Here is a 22732-nt window from a genome sequence, read left to right as displayed (position 1 = left end):
TTGATGCAAAGATTTTTATTTTCTGCCCATAAATCTCTGAACCGGTGATCCTAGAAAATCATTTTGTGAGGTGTGCTAAAAAAAAGTACTAAATATGTTCAACTCAGCAGAACTTTTACAGTGAAATTCTTTGCTATTTGCATTGACCTTTCTGCTAACATATTTAATTATGAATACTAAGATCCTGATAAGGTGTGCTTCAACTGATTGGTCAAAGAGATTTGCTGGAATGAACTACTCGTACATTGAGGACCATTAGCTTTTGTTAATTTGTCTGGAATCCCTTTGAGAGAAAACTGTGATCTCCTGTGGTATCCGTTGTTCTTTTGCCTTCTATATCCCGTATTTACTGCAGAGTCCACCCTTGGATGCCTTATTGTTGATGGCATGGTTTGTCTCTGGCCAGAATAGAGCATTTCAGGCTGTTTCTCTTACACTTCTCAGTATCCATATGGGCCTTGTGGATTATGCTTAGCATGCCAACCTCATGCTGTGTGGCATTATGACACTATGTCCAGTGTCTATAATCCCATCATATTCAGTAATCCACTTGGTTTTTAAGAACTTCTTTTTATCATCACAATGGAATGATATGTAAGAGGTTTGTTTAATATTTCTCTCACGGGGTTTGTCCAAGCTCTTCCATTATTGGGGTGATTCTAAAGAGCCTCCATGCATGACTCATTTTCATTTACATTCTCTATTTCTGATTACCTTTTGCAATTGCAGCCACAAACTGGTTTCTGATACAGTAAAACCTGTCCAGAGCGACCACTCATGGGAGTTAGCAAAGGTGGTCACTTGTAAGAGGTGGTCTCTCTTCAAAGGTTTGCACCCTGGAGAAGGGTTGGTGTTCTGTGGCCTGTGCAGTAGTTGCTGATGACAGGTGGTTTCTCTTCAGAGGTGGTCACATTTACAAAAGCATGTTGTTATGGGAAGTGTTGCACAAAGGTCATTGATGGATGTGTAAGCCTGGGATGTCCCTTCCACTCCAAACAAAGCTGTTCTTTTATACAATCCATATAAAATCACCCCTCCTTGGGGTCTGGCTTGCTAACAAAATGCTAATTCCAAAACTACATCTATGAAACTCCAGGCAAAGCCTTCGTCTCAGGTCAATCCCCCCTATTTCTCCTAGTCTAAGGCATCTTCCCTGATTTGCCTGCACTTGAGGTTCCTTCTCTCAGGAGCCATCTTCCCCAAACCTAAATTTGTCTCTGCCTGAGGGCCACACCCACCTTCTTTTATATCTGAAACATGAGTCAGCAAAATCCACTTAACACTTTCCAGCAAGATGATGACCTGCTTATATGTTGTGGTTCTTCTTCAAGTGCTGGTCCCAAAGTGTATTCCACTGTGGGGTACTGTCAGCACATCTGTGTGTGGCCTATGAAGGGGTCTCCGCTTCTCTTAAGTGGCCTTCTTCACTTTGTTTCCAATCTGATCAGTTCCTGAATGCACACCTTAAACTGAGTCTGTCAGCTCTTGAATTCCAGAGTTGCAATCTCCTTCTGCTTCCTGCTTGCTTTCTGAGAGGCAGCCTGATGCAGGGTTGTAGTCCCTTTGGTGTGTCAGGCCTCCCTCTCCCTTTCTGTTCTTGTTTTCTCTGTTGGCCACAGCTGTGAGTGCCTGTCTTATGGATTGGCAGTTCTGGCAGCTGTGTGGAGGTGTGATCAAGTTGCTTGCTTGTAAGCAGGAAAGACTCGTCTCTCCCTTCAGCCTATGCTCAGTATGGGGTTTGTAAACCCCTTTACAGGTACACATGTGCTCCATAGGCCTGGGGCCAGAAGGATCTTGCAAGCAGTGACTGTTGGTCCACACCTATGCCCTCATCTCCGCATGCATCATACCTAGGTCATAAACCGGCCTTTCCAGTTCCTATTTACCATTACATGGTTTGAGAGAGAATCCTCCAGTGTCTGGAACTGATTCTTTCTCCTCATTTAGTAAATATTTTAAAAAAATTTTAATGTTTGTATATAGTTTTATATAGCTTTATCAGGATAGTTAGTTGTCGGTAATCCTCACTGCAGGTAATTCTCCCTGGTGCAGGGTTTAGATTTATGCCCCAGTTATCAGGGTTTGAAAACTACATCTCCTGTCCTTGTTCCTTTCCAATCAGTGGTGACCACAAATGCTGCCAATGCTGCCTTGGAGATTCCTGAATCTCCTCCATGTGCAATAACTACTGCTCTTTTCCCAGCTATACCCAGCAGGCATGAGAACCCTGTTTAGAAACACCAATCCTCATTAGGAAGACTGAGACCATCAGGCATAAGGGACACTGAAAGAAGTCCACCCCCATCTCCTGTGCTAGCCAACAGTATGGACTTCACCGCTGATGAAAATGGACCCAACTTTTTCATTGTCGGGGGAATTGGATGTACTGGAAGATAGGTCCATCAATTGTATTAGCCAGGCTGGGCAGGGATGGTGTCCCTCGCCTCTGTTTGCCAGAAGCTGGGAATGGACAACAGGGGATAGATCACTTGATGATTGTCTGTTCTGTTCATTCCCTCTGAAGCACCGGGCACTGTATCGTGTTTGAAGACAGGATACCGGGCTAGATGGACATTTGCTCTGACTCAGTGTGGCTATTCTTATGTTCTAAGTCTCCTGCAAATGTCAACCCGTCTGCCTTAAATCAGACACTATACTTTCCTTTGTTTCCTTTGTTTTTCCCAAAGCCTCACATCCCTGATGAATGAAGTCTCTTCTGTTCCCTCTGTGTGAGATGTGCATTAGCTTTTTACCTGCAAAAAATGAAATGATCAGAAAGTCACTGACATTATTCATTGCTATAGCAGAACAAATGAGAGGACAACCTTCATCCCTTCAGAGGACCTCTAAGTGCTGTATCCTACTTTATTAATCAGTGCATCTCCACCACACAGGGCGAGAGCTCACTCCGCCTGAGCAAAAGCAGCCTCGGTAGCCTCACTTCATGAGTGGCCTTATTTGACATTTGCAGAGCAGCAATGTGCAGCTCTATTCACTAAGTGCTACACCTGAGTTCAAGCCTCCAGAGATGATGCATCCTTTAGGTGGCGATCCTATATCCATATATCTTGCCTGCTCCTTCACACCCTCCTTCTTACCCGAGCACTGCTTGTCAGTCACCCATGTAGGGACAAGCACTCAAAGAAAAAAGGGAAGTTACTCAGCTTATTGTCACTGGAGTCTTTGAGATGTGTGGTCCCTATCTGTATTCCATTAGCCTCCCCTCTTTCCCCTCTGTTTCGGATCTTTAAATGATTTGTGGTAGAGAAGGAACTAGAGAGGTGGTCAGTCCATCTCTTACATCCTCGTGAAGGAGGAGAGCAAGAGTGCAGGTGCAGACCAATGGACACTGCTTGGAAGATTCTTCTGGACCCTGGTGCATGGTGCACATACATACCCCACAGTGAAATACAGATAGGGACCACACATCTCAAAGAACTTGTTACAATAAGGTAAGTAACTTCAGGCAAGCATCATTAGCCTGTTACAGGACCTCAGATTTAAAAACACAGAGGACAGAAACCACTGGAAGCAAAGAATAATTAACTAAGTGCCTGCAGAAGGGCCCTGGTTCAAATGCTGGGCAGCATCATGCCATAAAAAGGAGCATGTGCAACAGGGTCTGGTGCTATGGCTATGGCGGAGATGGCCTGGAGGACTGTGTGGATTTTCCAAAAGCTACAAGAAGATTCAACCAAAGCTATGGCCACAGAGAGGGTTGATGGATATATCTGCCAGCTACCATTGTTGTGTCTACCCATAAAGACACTTCACTGTATTGCCAGGTAAAGAGGGATATGTGGCCAGCCCTGTTTCATGTAGCTATTTAACACTTCGCTGTTGCCCCTTAATTGTTTACTTCAACTATCTTTTTAGCACATAAGATGCTTTATTCAGTTACAGGCATACCTCTCTCTCCACAGGCACTGTCTTTGTTAAAATGCACACATGCCTGAATCCATGTGATTACTAAAGCTAGACCATTCAGCTGGTGCAACTGGTGTTGAAGAACAGGACATGGAGGAGAAGGATAATATGAAGAAACACTTCGAGCGTGAATAACAAAAGCCCTGTGCAGAAAACCTGTCAGCGATTGCTTTATGTACACACAGCAGGCACTGTATTTTTTGGTCACCATTTCAGTTCATGTAGTAAGTGGAGGCGAGAGAGAGAGAGAGTGTGCCAGAGTTGATTCCATTTGGCAGAGAGACGATACCAAAGACAACCTAGAACGAGTGTCAGTCAACAGTTGTTTCTGTCTTACTTTTTTTCTGGCTCATTTGATTGTACTGCACTTGATTCCCCCTTTTTCTGCATATGAGATCAGCAAAGGGGAGGCTGGGAGCGATTCCATTTTCCAGTTTACTGTTTGTTTGTTCATTATCCTCGTTATATTTTCCTTTGTATGCCTTCACATATTCCCTTGAACATCTGCACACTGGCTTCTGAGGCCAAGCCACAGTGGGGCTGCTGCTAAAGTGGGCTCTGCTCTGGAAGAAGGATAAGGCTATAACACTTTGTAAACATGATGATAATGACATTAAAAGATCTATAGTTTAATTTATTGGCCTTAGTTTATATAGCAACATTGTTGTCCTTGAGCACCAGCATGCTGTGTGTAAAATGCTGTTGATATGACAGTATTTGTGAGATAGATGTTGATGCTGTTCTGTTCCTGATCCTGTTGCTGTTGTCAGAGATCTATAATTTAATTTGTTGTCCTTAGGTTGTGTTCAAAGATGTGTTCATCTTGTTACTCCACAGCTATAAAACAACTGTGCTTTACATCATTCTGCTACAAAAACACAAACAAGTAGAGGGGGTGGGATTATGAGGAGGAACTGGTCCACATCAATTAAAAGGAACAAATGAAAGGAATTACCTTCCATTTGTCTCTTTGGAAGTTTTGCCCTACAATACCCTGAAAACAAGATTACAAGATCCATTAGAAGAATATATTTCTCCAGACATCTGATATCTATAACTTTTTATGAACAAGTTCTTGTTTGTTTGTTAGGCTGTGTTGGCACATGGGGGCCACATTAGAGCAACCCACAACAAAGAAACACCTTTTAAGAATAAATGGGAAAAGAACATATGTTATCCTTAGGCTAACAGATAATCAGCTTAACTGAGAAGTAGTGTAATGTAGGCATTGTGGGGGCGGGATGCTGCTGTTGATCATTTAGCTACTGAATCCTCCTATAGCATCCCTGTGTTGGTAGAATGCCCTAGCACAGGGATAGGCAACCTATGGCACAGGTGCCGAAGTCGGCACGCGAGCTGATTTTCAGTGGCACTCACACTGCCCGGGTCCTGGCCACCAGTCCAGGGGGCTCTGCATTTTAATTTAATTTTAAAAGAAGCTTCTTAAACATTTTAAAACCTTTATTTACTTTACATACAACAATAGTTTAGTTATATATTATAGACTTAGGCTGTGGCTACACTTAGCGCTTCAAAGCGCTGCCGCGGCAGTGCTTTGAAGCACTAAGTGTGTCAAGCAACAGCCAGCTGGAAGAAAGCTCCAGCCTGTCCTGTCCTCCCCCTCCCTGTGGGGAATAACAGACAGCGGAGCGAGCCGCACCTGGGGCTTTGACCACACTGGCGCTTTGCAGCGCCGCAATTTGCAGCGCTGGAGAGGGTGTGTTTTCACACCCTGCTGCAGCGCTGCAAATTTGTAAGTGTAGCCAAGCCCTTAGAGAAAAGAGACCTTCTAAAAACGTTACAATGTATTACTGGCACACGAAACCTTAAATTAGAGTGAATAAATGAAGACTCAGCACACCACTTCTGAAAGGTCGCCGACCCCTGCCCTAGCATGTTGAAAAGTGTTGTCTTTACAATGGAATATTAGCACTTCATTGGTGACATACTTAGTACCTTAGGCATCACTGAAACACTTAATAGTCTAGGATTAGAATTTTTCTAAAGATTCAGGGCTGTCTTCTTCATTCTTATTAATTCTATAATAATAATTTATTATCTGATAATTATAGGTCGTGGTGTGGATATGTCCCATCTCCCACTGAGAAGGCAACTTGATTTTTTGAAACTACTATAGGCTGAGCAGATAGGCAAAGCAAGGGGTGGATGTAGTATCTTGATTCAGTGTGGCATACAATTTAGATGTACAATCATGATTCTAAATAGGAGAAGGAGGATACGTTTTAACAATCACATCACATACTGTACCATATGTTTTTCAACTCACAGTACCATATAGAATGATGTGGCTTTTCATGATTAAACAAAAAAGTTACGATTGTGTTTCTCTTTCTTGCAGATCACCAGAAATTGGAGAGGGAAGCTAGAATCTGTCGCCTTTTGAAACACCCTAATATCGGTAAGAAAATTTCATCACTTTATATGGTGTGTGTCAGTACAGAAATTAAAAGAGAAAATATAGAATAGCTTCATAGGGGTAGAAAGTTGGGGGAAGTTAAAGGAAACACTTGGAAAGAAGGTTTCTTTATACAGTGGAGTTCTTTCCAAACTCATAATGCTCCCCTGAGATGTGATGTCCTATGAGGCTGTCACCTCCAGCCATCCATACTGACTTCATCTCCTTGAGCTCATGCTTGGTGTTTTTGTGACTTGTGTCCCTTTGTTGAAGATGTATACAGAAGAGTAAAACCCTTCCTCTCCTCACCGTTGTGTCCCTGCATTCAAGCATTCACAGTAGAGGCTGACAAAGATTTTGATTTGGGTTGCTTGTTGTCTTGAAAGTGTGAACCAATTGGAACTCATGATAACTTTGTCGGCCATGAGGAATCACGCTCTGAGGAGTACTGAGACACTAGTTTATCTGCCAGCAGTCTCAGTGCACATCTATGAATATATACTTCACTTGAGCCAACTTTAGGCTACCTCAGTAGCCCAGCAGCAAAAGTATGATTTTGTCTCATACTCAGTAATGTCTCCTCCCCTGTAATGGCAATGACAAAGTGTTTAAAAAAAAACAACATACGAACAAAAAAACTCAAAAACCACAGCTCAAAATGGAGATTGGAATCACTCAAAAATCTCCATCAAAATTTCAAACACTTTGTGTTTTCCCTAGAGAGTTCAAAACACTGAGTCACAGCCAAAAAACAGGAAGTTCAAAGACACAGAGACAGGAGGAACCTTGCAACTCCCTTGAACATTTTCAAACTTTTTAAAAGATTTGGTTAGATACAGCTTGTTGCTTCTTTACTGTTCCCAAACCAGTTTGCCCATCCCTTTCTATAGTAAAGCAATGTTGAAGATGATTAAGAAGAAATCTAAACAGTAATTGCTATGAAATGGGAAGAGCTAAAATCCACAAAGGACTGTTGAAATATATGACTGCATGTGATTAAATTCCTTTGTTCCATTGAATACTTTGAATCAATATTATTATTGTATGCTGTCGAGCTGTTCCATTAGGGTTATTATAGCAAGTAAACATACAGCTTGAAAACACGGAAGTGTTGTAGTTGTTGGGGAAACACTGTTGATGTTCAATAAGATGGCAGAGAGGAAATTCCATGCTGTGCAACCTACTCTGAAATAGGTAATTCAGTCAGTGAATCACACAATAGAGTACGCTTTTTCTTCTAATTGGCTGTTCAGTTTCAGAAAGAATATCGGGATTCAGAATCTTATGAGAGAGGCTGTTTGTTTTCATGCTGTAGAATCTCCATGAACACTATCAAGTCACTGAAATGTATCTACTCCCCTTTCCCTATAATAGAAAGCATGGAAAGCTGAGCATGGAAAGTGTGTGACTACCAGAGAACTAGTTTTATATCCATCCTAAAAGCTCTCAAGTATTAAAGTACCTTGTTTGTACAGCTGAGTGAAGAAGTTTGCTTTTAGGTCTGGTCTCTATCTTGGAGTAAGATCATAGAGGTAGTTTCAAGAGTAGAAAAAAATCCTGTACATTTACAAAGACTCTGATTTTCAAAAGTGGGAGCCTAAAATTAGGCTTCTAAATTCACATTTAGGCACCTAAACTAGAGGTTTGCACATTCATTGCTAAAGCAGGCCAAACTGTAAACCTAGCTCTATCCAATGTCCTCTCCCCATAGGCGAGGGGCCTGACTAATGGGAGAGAGAGCCTGGCTCGGGGGACTGGCCAAAAATGGGAAGGGGTGAGGGATCCTGTGAGGGTCAAGCAGACTGGAGTGGGGTGAGGATTTTCTGGTTTTCCACTTTTCACCAAAATCAATAGGATTCTGCCCAATTGAAGCCTAGAATATTCCCTGAAATTCTGGAATTGATCAGATAGAGAGTTGAAAAGTTATTCTACTACATGCAGACAGAAAGGCCATCAAGTTGAAAACAAGGCCTTGCCTCCCTTGACAAATACACAACCTCATTCTCATATGTGCTTAGCTGCCAGCAGCTCCCATGGACGTTAGTCTCTGGGGAGCTGTTCAAATCTTTCGCAAATCAGACCACTTATTTGGGTGCCTAAATGGAGAACTAGGAGCCAAACTTTAGGGTCCCACTTTTGAAAACTTAGGTGCAAAGTTTTCTGAAATCATAATACGTGGAAATCCTTTTTCTGCTCCTGCTTTTTTGGTTTAGCAACTGTTGATTTAAACATTGTTGTCCACATTCCTTAAAAGTAAAATTAAATACTTTAAAGTGCTGTGAATAATGTTACAATGCAAATGAAAGGTGGGAATTTCAAAGGTATCTGAAGGACTTGGGCATCCAAGTCCCAATGACTTTTAACGTGTGCCTTACTCCTTAGATAGTTTTGAAAATCCCATTCAAAGATGTAATGTGGATGTGGCAAACAGACACTGTAAAATTGGAGACGTTTCACTTACATTTATATTGGCAGCCAGTCTTACTTTTGGGCTTATTATTGACTGAGGTGGGATTTCCAAAACTGCTCAGTGTTAGCCTTATTCTGGTCCAATTGAAGTTAATGGTAAAACTTCAGTGGAACGCAGAGTTAGATTAGTGCTGAGTGCATGATCTTGTAAGTTAGACTAGACTTATGTCCGTAACTGAAGCTGTATAACGTTTAGAGCATAAAAAGATATGTTAATGAGGTATAACAACACATATATATTGTGTGTATGCTAGACTGAATCTTTTAGTTTAAAAGGAAAAACTGCTGCCCCATGTACTTATAAATATAAACTCCAGTGGGCAACAGTACCTTCAGCCTATAGCTTTGGACATTACAGCATACTACCAGTGAAGTGCTTATAAACAGTATAAAAATTCAGTCTAAACACTTTTATTCCTAAAATTCTCTCTTGATCAGCAAGAATATGTGATATAACAATAAAATTTAATTTCTGAAAATGTTTACAGAACTTATTTTTAGCAAGCTTTGTTATAACTATGAAATATGGTGGTAGTGTGTTAAAATTTACATATGGCAAGGGGTATATTGATGAGTATGAATGCATTGTTTTTTTATGAGCGCAAGCCGATTTAATCTGTGAAGGACTATTTATATTTTCTTCTGCACTTCATTTTTCTCTGTGAGTGATGTACAGCTCATGAATTGATTGTAGCCTAGAAAATAATGGATTCTTTTGAAAAGAAAAAGTCCTTGCTACAGTAAAAATCTAAATTAAGGTGCTGAAATGGTTCTTGAAAATGCAATCTGCAGAGAAAAGTAAACATCAATTTTAATTTATTATTTTCCTTCTCATAAGACTACAAAAAATTTTTTTTACTTAGGTTGGTTTTTCATAATTTGCAGTTTTTCTATGAGTTAATTTATGTTTCTGTCTTTCTCTAGTTAGAATTAAATCATCCTTTCTCTTCTCTTTCAGTCCTGGGTGAGTGAGTGATCTGGTTTTACAGCCTCAAAACTTAAAAACTTCAAGAAACAGTTCAGAAGAAAAATCCCTTTTATTTTTTTTAAAGTTGCTTTTACCTGTTCTTAAGTGACAGTAACTGAAGTGCCATTTTTTTATTGTTCATAGTTCATTTGATTAAATCTCCCTTCTGAAATTGTCAAAATTTGGTTTATTTTTCTAGAACAATTTCTAGACTATATTAGTCTGTACAGTTTATCTTTCATATTCATGTGCAAAGCCTTACTGATTTATTTTCTGACCAGATATGTTTAAAAAAAACCCATGCCCTTCTTAATTGCCTTTCATGATGTTTTTCTTTATAATCAGATCAAAACAGCAGTTTGTTGATAAAGCAGCTTTTAAAATTGCAGCCTAACCCTAGAAATACATTCATCCTTTTTTAAAATAGAAACAAATAGTCTTAAAAGGGGACTGATGCAGGAAACCAAAATGTAGACCACTGGCAACATACGAGAGAGCCTTTATTTTTTGCTTATGTCTTTCCACAAAAAATAATTACTGGTGTCGAATCTTTGTAGGAACATTTAATTAATCTGGACAAGTCTATTAATTATTTTAAATTCTGTGACAATAGAGAAGTGTCTAAAACACGGTTTCTCAAATTTCACTGCACCGCGACCCCCTTCTGACAACTAAAATTACTAGAAGATCCCAGAAAGGGGGACCGAAGCCTGAGCACCCCCGCCATGGGGGGTGCCGAAGCTTGAGGGCCTCAGCCCTGGGCCCGAGTAAGTTTAATGATAGCCCTGATGACCCCTTTAAAATGGGGTTGCAACCCACTTTGGGGTCCTGACCCACAGTTTGAGACCCACTGATCTAGAATTAAACTTCTTCCTCATCAACTTAAATATGTAGTTTTGATTTCCTGAAAATGTGTGTCTCCCCTGCCTCTAAATGAGGCTGTGTTCATATCAGGATCCTCTCTGGCTACCAACAGGAGCTACATCTGGGCACTGCACTGCTGCTGACATCCCGATCTATTCATTGCACAGCTAGCAGTATCTGTTCTTCTTCAAGTGCTGGTCCCTATGTGTGTTCCACTGTAGGTAGGCATGCGCTCAATGCATCTGGAGCTGGAGAATTTTGAAAGCAGTGCCCGTTGGTCCACACATGCCCTCAGTCTCCTTGTGCATCTGACTGAGGAGATAAAGGGTGGGTCGGAACCTCCAGTGTCCAAAGCTTCGTCTTTATTCCTTTATCTGTAAATAGTTTTAGAAATATTATGTTCTGATGCAGCACAGAGCATCTTTTCTGGGAAGAATTCCACTAGCAAATGCTATTTTGCCAAGTGGAGACATTTTTCTGTATGGTCAATCAAAGACTTATAGCCCCATAAGTTCTCTTATTTTGGACTATATTCTTTCCTGAAAGATAGCAGGCTTGTCCATGAGCTCCTTATATGTCCACTTGGCGGCAATCAGTGCATACCATTCACCTTCAGAGGGTTACTCAATCTTCACACACTCACTGACTAACAGATTCTGGAAAGGCCTAATCGGAACCTTTCTGCCAATAAAAAAGCTCCTTAATGGGACTTAAATTTTATTATTTCGGTACTCACTATGCCTCCCTTTGTATCATTAGCTTCCTGCTCCATGTCTTTCCTATCCACGAAAGTTGCATTCCTGGTAACCATCATCTCAGCCAGGAGGGTTGGTGAGCTTGGAGTGCTGATAGACGATCTTCCTTAGACTATATTCCATAGGGACAAAGTTTCATTACATGTGCACCCTCAATTCTCCTCCACTGTAGTTTCAGCATTTCACCTAAACCAGTGAATTGACTTATCTGTGTTTTTTCAAAAATGTCACCCATCCTCAAAAGAAAGGAGGCTCCATTCCTTTAGTGTTCAATGAGCTTTTTGGCCTTTTACCTGTAGAGAACAAAACCTATCAGAAAGTCTCCTGGGCTATTTGTTGCCATAGTGGAAAGAATTCAGGGTCAGGCTATATCTTCTCAAAGAATCTCAGTATGGATTTTTGGCTGTATTTTGCTCTGCTATCAGATGTTTAATCTTCCTCCCTTTCATGGGGTAAGGGCTCATTCCTTGAGGGTGCAAGCTACGTGTATGGCATCACTTCAAGAAGTGCCTCTACTTGATATTGGCAAAGCAGCTGTGAAGATCTGTCTACACATTTGCAAGGCGTTATGCTTTAGTTCAGAACCATATCACTGATGCATCCTTTGGAATGGCGTTTCTTCGTTTGGCTCTGCCACCTGCATCCTCGTACCCTCCTCCTACTTGAGTACTGCTTGTCAGTCACCCACAGTGGAATATACATAGGGACCAGCAATTAAAGAAGAGGAAGTTACTTACCTTATAGTAACTGGAGGTTCTTCAAGATGTAATCCGTATGTGTATTCTACTACCTGCACTCCTTCCCTTGTGCTTTGGATCATCTTTTGGTTCACAGCAGAGTAGGAAATGGAGAGGCAGTGTTTCCACCCCACCCTTTATCTCCTCGGTCAGGGGTGCAAGGTGAGCCAAGTCACACGTGTGGACCAATGGGCACTGCTTTTAAAATTCTCAGGCTCCAGGCTCATAGAGCACATGCATATCCACAGTGGAATACAGATAGGAATCACACATCTTGAAGAACCTCCAGTTACTGTACATTAAGGTAAGTAACTTCCTATTCTTTGAGGCTCTGAGCCCCTTCTCCCCCACCAGTCCTCCAAAGATACTCTTTGGTGCTCCCAGTGTCCTCTACCCCCCTCTATAGCTGCCTTTTTTAGGGCTCCAGGTTCCTTCTATCCTCTTGTCCCCCACCCCACCACATCATTTTAAGGGCTCCAGGCCTCCCTTACAGTGTCTTGCAGAAGAAAATCTAGGCAAACACACAGATAAAAGGTTAATGCTCTTTTATTAGCAGAGCTCCAGCAGTGTGCTTTATACATGAATAGGTTGTACACTAGACTAATTTTATAGCAGTGCTGGGTTTCTCACCACAATATGATGGCCTGAGTCAACACATCCTGATGAATTTAAAGTGACTTTGAGTATCTCAGATCAAGGTCTCAAAATGTTGAGAGTTCTACTAACTAGCTGAACCCATGGAGAGCCCACGCCTCCCCAACCAGTTACCTCTCCCCCTGTAGTGTCCTCACTCTTACTGCAGATGTATTCTTTGTAGAAAGCCCAGAAGCCAAGAACCAGTCAAGTTTCTGCCCTGCAGCCAGATCTTTCTGTGATTGCCCTTTTGTGCAATAACTTAATGAGGACCCCACCTTACCTCAGAACTTTCTAAATAAATAGTCGGGCTGGCAGGCAGGCAGAAAATCTTCCTTTGTGTTCCAGGACATTGGGTCATCAGGACTGTTTGTAAAAACCTAGGACTGTCGTAAACAAATCAGGACCACACCCTTGTTCAGAAACCCTGCTAGTTTATGAAACTGGCATATACTGTTTAATCAGTTAAGCGCAAGCCAAACCAAGTTGGACAAGACATTGTTTAATACATTTGCATAACAATAGATCTCTCGTCATTGACCTTTTACTTTGAAATTTCTGCTGTAGATTTAGTTTATACCACAAGATAGTACTTCTAGCCAGACCACATGCTTCTGAAAGTGTTCCATGTACATGGAGCCAGGGACAAACAAATTGTGTTGGTGTTCTGCAAGGCAAAAGATTTCCAATTAATATGGCATGAAATTCTTTGGTCTTAAGTAGTAGAAATAAATCCCAACTATAAAAAATATTAATTGGGTGAGAGATATGCTCTTGACATTCAAAATTCTCATGCACATGTGAACCATGAAACTTTTTAGTTTAAGGTATAAATTGCCAAAGTTTTAAATTTTCAGTGAAGAAAGTCTTAGGCTGGCAGTCTTCCTTCTTTTTCAAAAAAGCAAGTCATAGACGATGATAAATTTAAATGATCTTCGGATCGTTTGGGAATACTGGTTAGTTTTAGCTGGGATTAAAGCTATGTAATAACTAATTTTTTCTTATCACTGGCAGTTCTGAAAAACTGAAAGAAAATATTGGCGAACCAAAAAGTAAAGAAAACGACGTGTTTTGGGTCAAACAAAACATTTAATTCAACCCAAAACAAAACCCTTTGTTTTGATTTTGATATTTTTTAAAGATTTTTTTAATAAACTTGAAGGACATTTTGAAATTGCCATTTTGAATTAAAAAATTAAAATATGTCACTTTGGGTTGTTCTATTTAGACATTTTCAATTTTTTTCAGATTTTTTTTTCAACTAAGACAACTTGGCAAATTTTACAAATTTGAGAAATGTTTTAGTCAACTTGAGCCAGCATTTTTCTCCAAAATAAATTTTGGTGGAAACATTTCTCTCAGTGCTAACTGGGATTAATTTAGTAGGGATGATTTTTTTTTTTTACCATATTGATGAAATAAAAAAGTCTATTTTCCAAATGTTTTATTAGGATTCACCTCCAGGTATAAGAACAGAACATTATCCACTGAGCCCCACTGGTTATTAGGGATGATTTGTAATATTTATTTATAAAAACCTGGGAATCCACTTAAGTGTTGGTATCTCATACTGTTCATTTCTGCACCTAGCTGATAAGTGCTGAGAGGTGCATTAGGGCCTGTCCACACAGAAACTTAATGCACAGCAAGCTGGGGTGTTTATGTACAGTGCACTAGCTAGCCATGCATGGAAAGTTCTATGATGTGCTTTGACTTACTTCTGTTTCAAATTGCACTACAGAATTTACAGTGCATGGTAACAGGGTCCACATGGCCACTTAGTGCAGCGCAGCAGGCTAACACACTGTAGATTTACTCCCCATCTTGATAAGGACTAAGTGTCTGTGTGGACAAGCCCTTAGAAATGCCAAGATAGATTTCTTTGCAATACCAAAATGTTTTGTATAGTGTGATGAAAGTTTAACAGCATTCAACACTGTCATTTCATCTGCATTTATCTGCAGGTTCCAAGCAGCTTTATAATGTCACCTACAGAAAAAAATTAAATCAAGTTCTTTTTTAGAGTCCTTGCAGCCTACTGCTAATTAGGATCTCATTGGTATCCAGCAAAGTACGTAAGCATGTGTTTAATGTTAAATATGTGCTTAAGAGCCATTGACTTCAGTGATCCACAATTCAGTCTAGATCTGTGATTTCAAGAGACTGTCAGCTTTAAAATGCTTTTTTTTTTTTTACCATATTGAACTAAAAAAAGTCTATTTTTCCAAATCTTTTTTTAGGATTCACCTCCAGGTATAAAAAACAGAACATTATCCACTGAGCCTGCTGGTTATTAGGGATGATTTATAATATTTATTTATATAAACCTGGGAAGTAGTATCAATTCCTCAACCCCATCCCCCCTTGTCCCTGAGTCCCATTACCATTTCATGTGGTTTTACAACCATATTTTCCTATTTTAAAAAAGGGCCTGTATCTTCTGTTCTATGAAAGACCCATACAAATCAAAAGAGAAATGGACTATGGTGAAAAAAAACATTACAAACTGTACACAAAATAAATTAGAAGGGAAACTGACTTTAGGAATTGCATAACCTACCCCAATATTTTCTCCTTTCTATGGCTGTGTTTTAAGGCAACCTGTCACCTTTGGAACTGTGGGCTGGGTACAAATCTCTCTGCAGTCAAAGAGTATAGCCAGTTGTTCAGTGTGAAAGGAAAACTCTCCTTTCACAACTCTTTCTCATTCCTCTTTCCTTTCTCTTTCTGATAAAATAAATTAATTTGAGCAGATTGTCTCTGCAGCACTCTCAGATGCATTCTCACTTCCCAGTTGAAGTTGGCAAACACAATCTTGGAAGACTTATGTGACACCATGAAACACAGACAGATGGACGAGCAGCAAAACCATAGTTGTATTTGTTTTTATTACACTTTCTGAAAAAATGCCATCAAGGATATTGCATGTTCTAATGGTTGAAAATTTATGGTATTATCAGTGAAATTCAACAAATCTGGGGTCATAAACCAGTGTGTGGCAGCTTTCCATTACAGCAGTTATTATGTACCAGAAATCTTTGAATTGCCTGTAGGACCAGACAGTGCAGGAAAAGGTGTTATGCTTATTGTGTTAATCTATCCCCCAACTTGTGTGCTCAATCCTGTGAGGTGCTGAACTCTTCCTACAAAGTAACTTTGGAGGATCATGTTCTGAGTGATCTTGCTAAACACTGTCATTGGATATGTTCGAGAGGAATAAAATGTTTTCTTGAACAGATGTTCAAGAGGACTGAATGGGTCAAGAGGCTTGTAAGAGGAAGGAAACCTTTCACTGCTAGATCACTGGTTCAAATCCAGCCCATAGAGGCAAAGAAAATGAACTCAGTACAATGAACACTCAGTCGTCTAAGTGAAATTAGACAGAATAGTTCCTCAGAGATAGGAATTAACATCCCAAAACCCATGACACTAATTGATAGTAATGAAGCATCTGGATAGTAATGGAGCATGATAGGATAATGAGTCTTGTGCATAAGGGAGAAGCGGTGGATGTGGTATACCTAGACTTTAGTAAGGCATTTGATACGGTCTCGCATGATATTCTTATCAATAAACTAGGCAAATACAACTTACATGGGGTTACCATAAGGTGGGTGCATAACTGGCTGGATAACCATACTCAGAGAGTAGTTATTAATGGTTCCCAATCCTGCTGGAAAGGTATAACAAGTAGAGTTCCGCAGGGGTCTGTTTTGGGACCGGCTCTGTTCAATATCTTCATCAACGACTTAGATATTGGCATAGAAAGTACGCTTATTAAGTTTGCAGATGATACCAAACTGGGAGGGATTGCAACTGCTTTGGAGGATAGGGTCATAATTCAAAATGATCTGGACAAATTAGAGAAATGGTCTGAGGTAAACAGGATGAAGTTTAATAAAGACAAATGCAGAGTGCTCCACTTAGGAAGGAACAATCAGTTTCACACATACAGAATAGGAAGAGACTGTCTAGGAAGGAGTACGGGCAGAAAGGGATCTAGGGGTTATAGTGGACCACAAGCTAAATATGAGTCAACAGTGTGATGCTGTTTCAAAAAAAGCAAACATGATTCTGGGATGCATTAACAGGTGTGTTGTGAGCAAGACATGAGAAGTCATTCTTCCTCTCTACTGTGTGCTGGTTAGGCCTCAACTGGAGTATTGTTTCCAGTTCTGGGCACCGCATTCAAGAAACATGTGGCGAAATTGGAGAGGGTCCAGAGAAGAGCAACAAGAATGATTAAAGGTCTAGAGAACATAACCTATGAAGGAAGCCGAAAGAATTGGGTTTGCAGCAAAGGAGTCCTGTGGCACCTTATAGACTAACAGACGTATTGAGCTTTCGTGGGTGAATACCCATTTCGTCGGATGCATGTCATGTTATTGGGTTTGTTGAGTTTGGAAAAGAGAAGACTGAGAGGGGACATGATAGCAATTTTCAGGTGTCTAAAAGGGTGTCATAAGGAGGAGGGAGAAAACTTGTTCACCTTAGCCTTTAAGGATAGAACAAGAAGCAATGGGCTTAAACTGCAGAAAGGGGGGTTTAGGTTGGACATTAGGAAAAAGTTCCTAACTGTCAGGGTGGTTAAACACTGGAATAAATTGCCTAGGGAGGTTATGGAATCTCTATCTCTGGAGATATTTAAGAGTAAGTTAGATAAATGTCTATCTGGGATGGTCTAGACAGTATTTGGTCCTGCCATGAGGGCAGGGGACTGGACTCGATGACCTCTCGAGTTCCCTTCCAGTCCTAAAATCTATGAATCTTTGGTGGGAGTTTCAGGAAAATGGAAGATCAGGAAATAAACAATTATGTTTACTTATCTATCTTCTCCTTCCTAAAGTTGGCCCCTTAGGTCATGGTAACAGATGCTCCAGATCATAGTAATAGACACGTCGGCTTCCATCTGATACATTTCACAATCACCAACATTCTTCTGTAACAGAGTGGTGAGACCCAGCATCTACTGAAGTCCAGGAGGTGGTCGGCAGATGGGCGCAAGCCCACCCGCATCTGAAGGCCCCTTCCCCTACTGGACCTGAGATTGAAATAATGACAGAGGACAACTAATGAGTAACAGGGTCATAGGTACTGAATCAGGGATCCAGAGGGGGACACTGAGCAGAGAACCCAGGACAGCACCCACTGCTCCTCAGAGGTGTCTAGGAACCAAGTGGATGCTGCCCAGAGGAACTCTGCCCGGATGTGTGAAACAAGGAACGAACGGAAGTAGGCCCCACATTTGTATGAGAAGACAGGAGCAGAGGGCCACGTTCTGTCACATATTCATACAATAAAATGGAAGCATTATTATTCCTCTGTATAAGAAATGTGTCCCCAACTCTGAAAAATACAGCACCCCTACAAACTGCCATAGAAAGAAAACAATAATACTATAGTATACAGTGCTTTTTATTGTTTGTTACAGCTAGCTAATGTGATTGTAAACTTCCAAAAGAGACACTATAATATAGATTAAGACAACTGTCAGGGGAAAGCTGTTTTTTAATTTTTATATACAGTTACACTTCAGATTACATTAAAAGCATACCCATTATTGAGCAAAAAGCCCACAAAGGACTTGTGCCGTTTAATGTAACTGTTACATTTTTAGCGGTTGCATATACTGATGCTTCCAATTCTGGAGGAGAATAGGACCTGTTGCAGAAATTCTGAAAGGAGAATAATCTGCTCTTAATAATGAAGACTACCTCTTACCTTTCTATTTTCTGGTCTTTAACCTTTCAGTAAGTGCTGAATGCCCAACCCTTGTTTAGCAATCACAGTGAGCTCAAATCCTGCTGTGCTTCTGATTGCTAATCTGCATCTCCTGAAACTTTTGCTGGTATAACACTATGCTGGCACTCAACTCTTTGTTTCTTTTGGTGGTGACTTTGGACTGTGGTTCCCTTAATTATTCAGAAGTATCTTCATCCTTGTCTGCTCTTTTTAATTTTTATAAGACTTAGCTTACACATCACAGTAACTAGTTACAGCACAGAACCTGTTAAATTTATTGTTTTGTTTACCTGGTATATTCCCTAAAAAAAAAAAACCAGAAAAACCCCTCATGCTGCCAATTGCATTGGAGATTTGAGAGCGATAAAAATAATTTAGTCCAATATTAATTGCATACTTTTTTAATATGCAAGAAATAAATCTTTACTTTTGAAACCTTGTATGAAGTTTTATTGGAAAACAGTTCATAGTGAATCTGTGACCACATGTTATACATACGCGTAGACATCATGGCTCCTAGCTAAACCACAAACATGCAGTTTTCCTCTGGACCTTTTCCTCCAAAAACATGGGTCTCCAATACTCCAACTAAAAGGAGATTTTTCTTTCAACTCATTTGGTGTAATGGGTTATGTTTTTGGAGCAGAAGGTTCTGAGTACAATATCAGATTGGTAAAATCTTATGTACCCCACATGCTCTCCATTAAGGCGGAGGACAAGCTGTGCCTAGCTAGCTTGCACGGATGTGTATGAGTGCTATTGGCTTGGATAGAATTGGTGCAGTTCACATATTTGTGACTAAATTGCCCTCTAGAAGCTGTCCCATAAAAATATAAGCCCCAGTACCACTTTAAAGATAATGAAGAGTCTCCACTATCTCAAATGGTAGAGACCTCTGATTTTTGGAGAAGGCGGCTCTGAGTTCTATTCACTATAAAGCTTTAGTGTGGTTTTCTCGGTACTGTGATGTCTTGTCTGTGTCATTTCATAATTTATGTATGTTTTGTATTAGCTTTCAGTTGCCCTTCTGAAAACAGTGCAGGCACATAAAATCTAGTGAGAAGGAATTATAGGTGCTGCTCTACTTTCATCAAATCTTTGTTGAGCAAATCTTGCATTCTGCATGCAGTGGGAACAATAGTTAGATTGTTTATAAAATGTTAAGATTGACTGTAATGAACAGATAATTAATGGCACTCATTATTTTGAATGCAGAAGATACAGGCTATGGCAAGGAGTTGTTTGTGTGCTATGAATTACAAATTTGAAAAATAAATGTCCTACATCAGTCATTTCTCATAATAGATACCCCTGTAAAAGCTTCTGCAGACAAAAATAATTGTGAATGCTGTCTTGTTGATAAAATATACTTTCCTTAAAAGATGCAGAATGGCATTCTTACAATAACTGGACATGAGCAGCTATATCATTTCAAAGTGTTTTATTTAGCACAATCCATTTTTTGCTAACCAACGGAAGAGGAGGTATAAACCATGAAATACAGAGTCTTGACTACAGCTGTAGCATCCGGGCATTATTTTCTTTGTTTGTCAGTGGTAATTGTAATGATAAAATATTGTGACATTAATTCTTGCTGGAAGTGTAATTTAATTAGAATTTGTAAGCAGAATGCCTGGTGTCTCTGAATGTACTTTCCAACTGATTCACAAATGGCTTTTTTTGTGTGTGTGGAAGTTTACAGCCTATGGAGTACTTGGTTTTGGTTTGTGCCATTCACAGAACTTCCTTTTTCTCTTTTAAAAAAATTAATATTACCCTTTCAATTAGGCTTTCTGTCCCACAGATTACACATTTCATAAGAGGAATCATGGGGAACTCTAGTGTATTTGGGAGCCAACATATGAAATGGTGGCTACTGGGTATAAAAAAGAAAAATACACAGAAATTAGTGAATGAAGCACAGTGTTTTTACTATTATGAAAGTGGAAAAAATACTTTGGAAGGGAACATTCCCCCCTGCCATGTTTTCTCTTTCTCCCACCCTAAAAAGGCTAGGAAATCCATTTAATTATGAAGTGACTTGTATAAAAGTAAGTGAAGCTTGTGTTTTGGTTTCTTAAAGGATTTTTGTTTTGCACTCTTGGATTTGCATTAGAATTTAGCATAAGCAAAATAATCTAGCCCTTTTATCTTGGTCTTTAGCTCTGTTATACTCTAGGCTTTTGAGCGCAAGCCTCCCAATGCCACATAATTGTTGGTAGCAATTTTCTGCATACATAACACATACTTTAGTGGTAATTTTATCTCCATCAAACACAGTAAATTATAATCTACTGCCTTTTTCTTATTTTGAAAAGCTAATCTCACTCATTTGAGGGTAATTGGGTTCAGGGACAAAACTACTGGGAGAAATTTCATTTCTGTATTTGGCAAATGACATTGAGACACACTGTTTCTTGAGTACGGTAGGGCTGGCCACGTCAGAACATTAGGATTTGGTTTAAAAATCCTAGGCAAGTATAGGGACACGAAAGTTAATATCTGCCACTTGACAATTCTGGTGCTGCAGCTGTTACCTACAGCTCTGATAGTACAGAGAAGCATATAGAAATACTGGCAGTTTTCAGTAGCAGTAATCACTCTCTTCTGTTATTGGAGGAGGGTGATTCCCGCTCAAGACTGCCAGTATTTCTAGATTCCCTTCAAAAAGAGAATATCATGCAACATAACTCTGGAAGTATTTCCTTCATCATAGGTTGGCAAAATTTCAAATGACTGGTTTACTGGATGATCCCAATGTGCCAATTGTCCTGCATCTCTGTCCAGGGCTGTTTATTTAATGCTGTAAACTATGGTGCCTTATATAAGCAAACAGCTCTATATTACATTTTATGTGAAGTTTCTTTTCAGACTGCTACATTAGGGTTTTTTAATTAAAAATAAACAAAGATTTTTTTACTGCATAAATAAATTAATTTTTACTAGTCAGAATTTCTATAAGGTACAGCTCTGGAGACCAAAGTTCTTTATTTATACAAAAGTAACCTTACAAACAGTGGCAGTACAAGCTTTTCCCCAGTGGCCTGCCATTGTGCCCCCGGTCATCTTCTTGATGGACCACCTCTAAGAAGAGAAAGCATAGTATAGTTTCCATGCCCACTCAGTCTGTGACAAATGTGGTGGTGGTTTTGTGATGTGGACAGCTGTTCACTATAAACTGCAATACATTTCAAAAAGTCACCAAGCGGTGGTTGGATTTTGAAGACCTCCTTATCCAAGTCTACATTCACACACCAGCAACCATCCTCAGGCTATTTATTTATTTTTAACAACTACATGAAAATCATTTACACACAGATGGAACCTCATCCCAAACTACTTCTGAAGGAATATAATCTTTCTCATTCTGTTTGGAAGTTGTGGAAGTATAGTAAGTGTTCCTATTTCTGTACTTTCTGAGACAACATTTTTGTGTAGCTGAGCTTGTTTCATATACCGCATATAGGGTAAAAAGGACTCCATGCTTGTAAAACTAAACAGGCTCTTTGAGACTAGCTAATGGAAGTCCATTTCGGTAGCTTCACAGGCTGCCTGAGGGGGTCTATTTCTAACTTCACCTTGCCCTTTAGTAGTCCCTGTCCTTGAAATATGCCTTTATATTCTGGTTAAAATGCTGGACAGGTCTCATAGTGACTATGCTCCCTCCTTTTTCATGTTGAGGATATGCTGGTATCATACTGTGATTCCATGGCAGCAGGCTCCACGTTCCAGCTGGAATCAAACTGTTTATCAATCAAAGAGCATAGTTACAAATCTGGCAGTTTGAATAGCTGGCAGACTTTTGCAGTGCATTAATATGTTGGGTCTGTCATAGGTTTATTCCCCACTTTGAACTTTTGCGTTCACAAGATGGGGACCTGCATGGACTCCTCTAAACTAAAATCCTAGTTTAGATCTGGTTCTTGCTGCCACCAGTCAAGTTTTAAGTGTCTGACACACTCCCTGTCCCCCCAAAACTTTCCCTGGGGAACACAGATTCAAACTTGAATCTCAACACAAAGGGAAACAACCCATTTCCCCCCTCTCCTCTCCTACCGCTTAGGAGAGATACCTGGATTCAAATTCCTTGAATCAAAACAAAGAGGGATTCACTTTTCCCCCTTCCCTTTCCCCTGAAAATCCAAACAAGGAAGAAATCAATTAAGTTCTAAAAAGAAAAGATTTTATTAAAAAGAAAGAAAGAAAGAAAGTACACTATCTC

The 22732-nt window shown here is 40.0% G+C and overlaps 1 protein-coding gene across 23 annotated transcripts in view; it reads left to right on the top strand.

Annotated features, from left to right (window-relative positions):
- The window catches only part of CAMK2D (calcium/calmodulin dependent protein kinase II delta), a 254852-nt gene that overhangs the window by 89920 nt on the left and 142200 nt on the right, over positions 1 to 22732 (top strand). For all 23 annotated transcript variants that reach the window (XR_005598922.1, XR_005598921.1, XR_005598923.1 and 20 more), the window contains exon 3: positions 6287 to 6346. Coding sequence is in view for 13 of the 23 variants with exons in the window: in XM_039539733.1 (XP_039395667.1) it covers positions 6287 to 6346 (60 nt within the window). In the remaining 10 variants the exon portion in view is untranslated. The remainder of the gene's footprint in view (positions 1 to 6286; positions 6347 to 22732) is intronic.

This window comes from Mauremys reevesii, linkage group 5 (genome assembly GCF_016161935.1).
Source record: "Mauremys reevesii isolate NIE-2019 linkage group 5, ASM1616193v1, whole genome shotgun sequence".
NCBI classification, from domain to species: domain Eukaryota; kingdom Metazoa; phylum Chordata; order Testudines; family Geoemydidae; genus Mauremys; species Mauremys reevesii.
The sequence above is the reverse complement of the archived record's forward strand: the minus strand, read 5'-3'. Positions and strand labels throughout refer to the sequence as shown.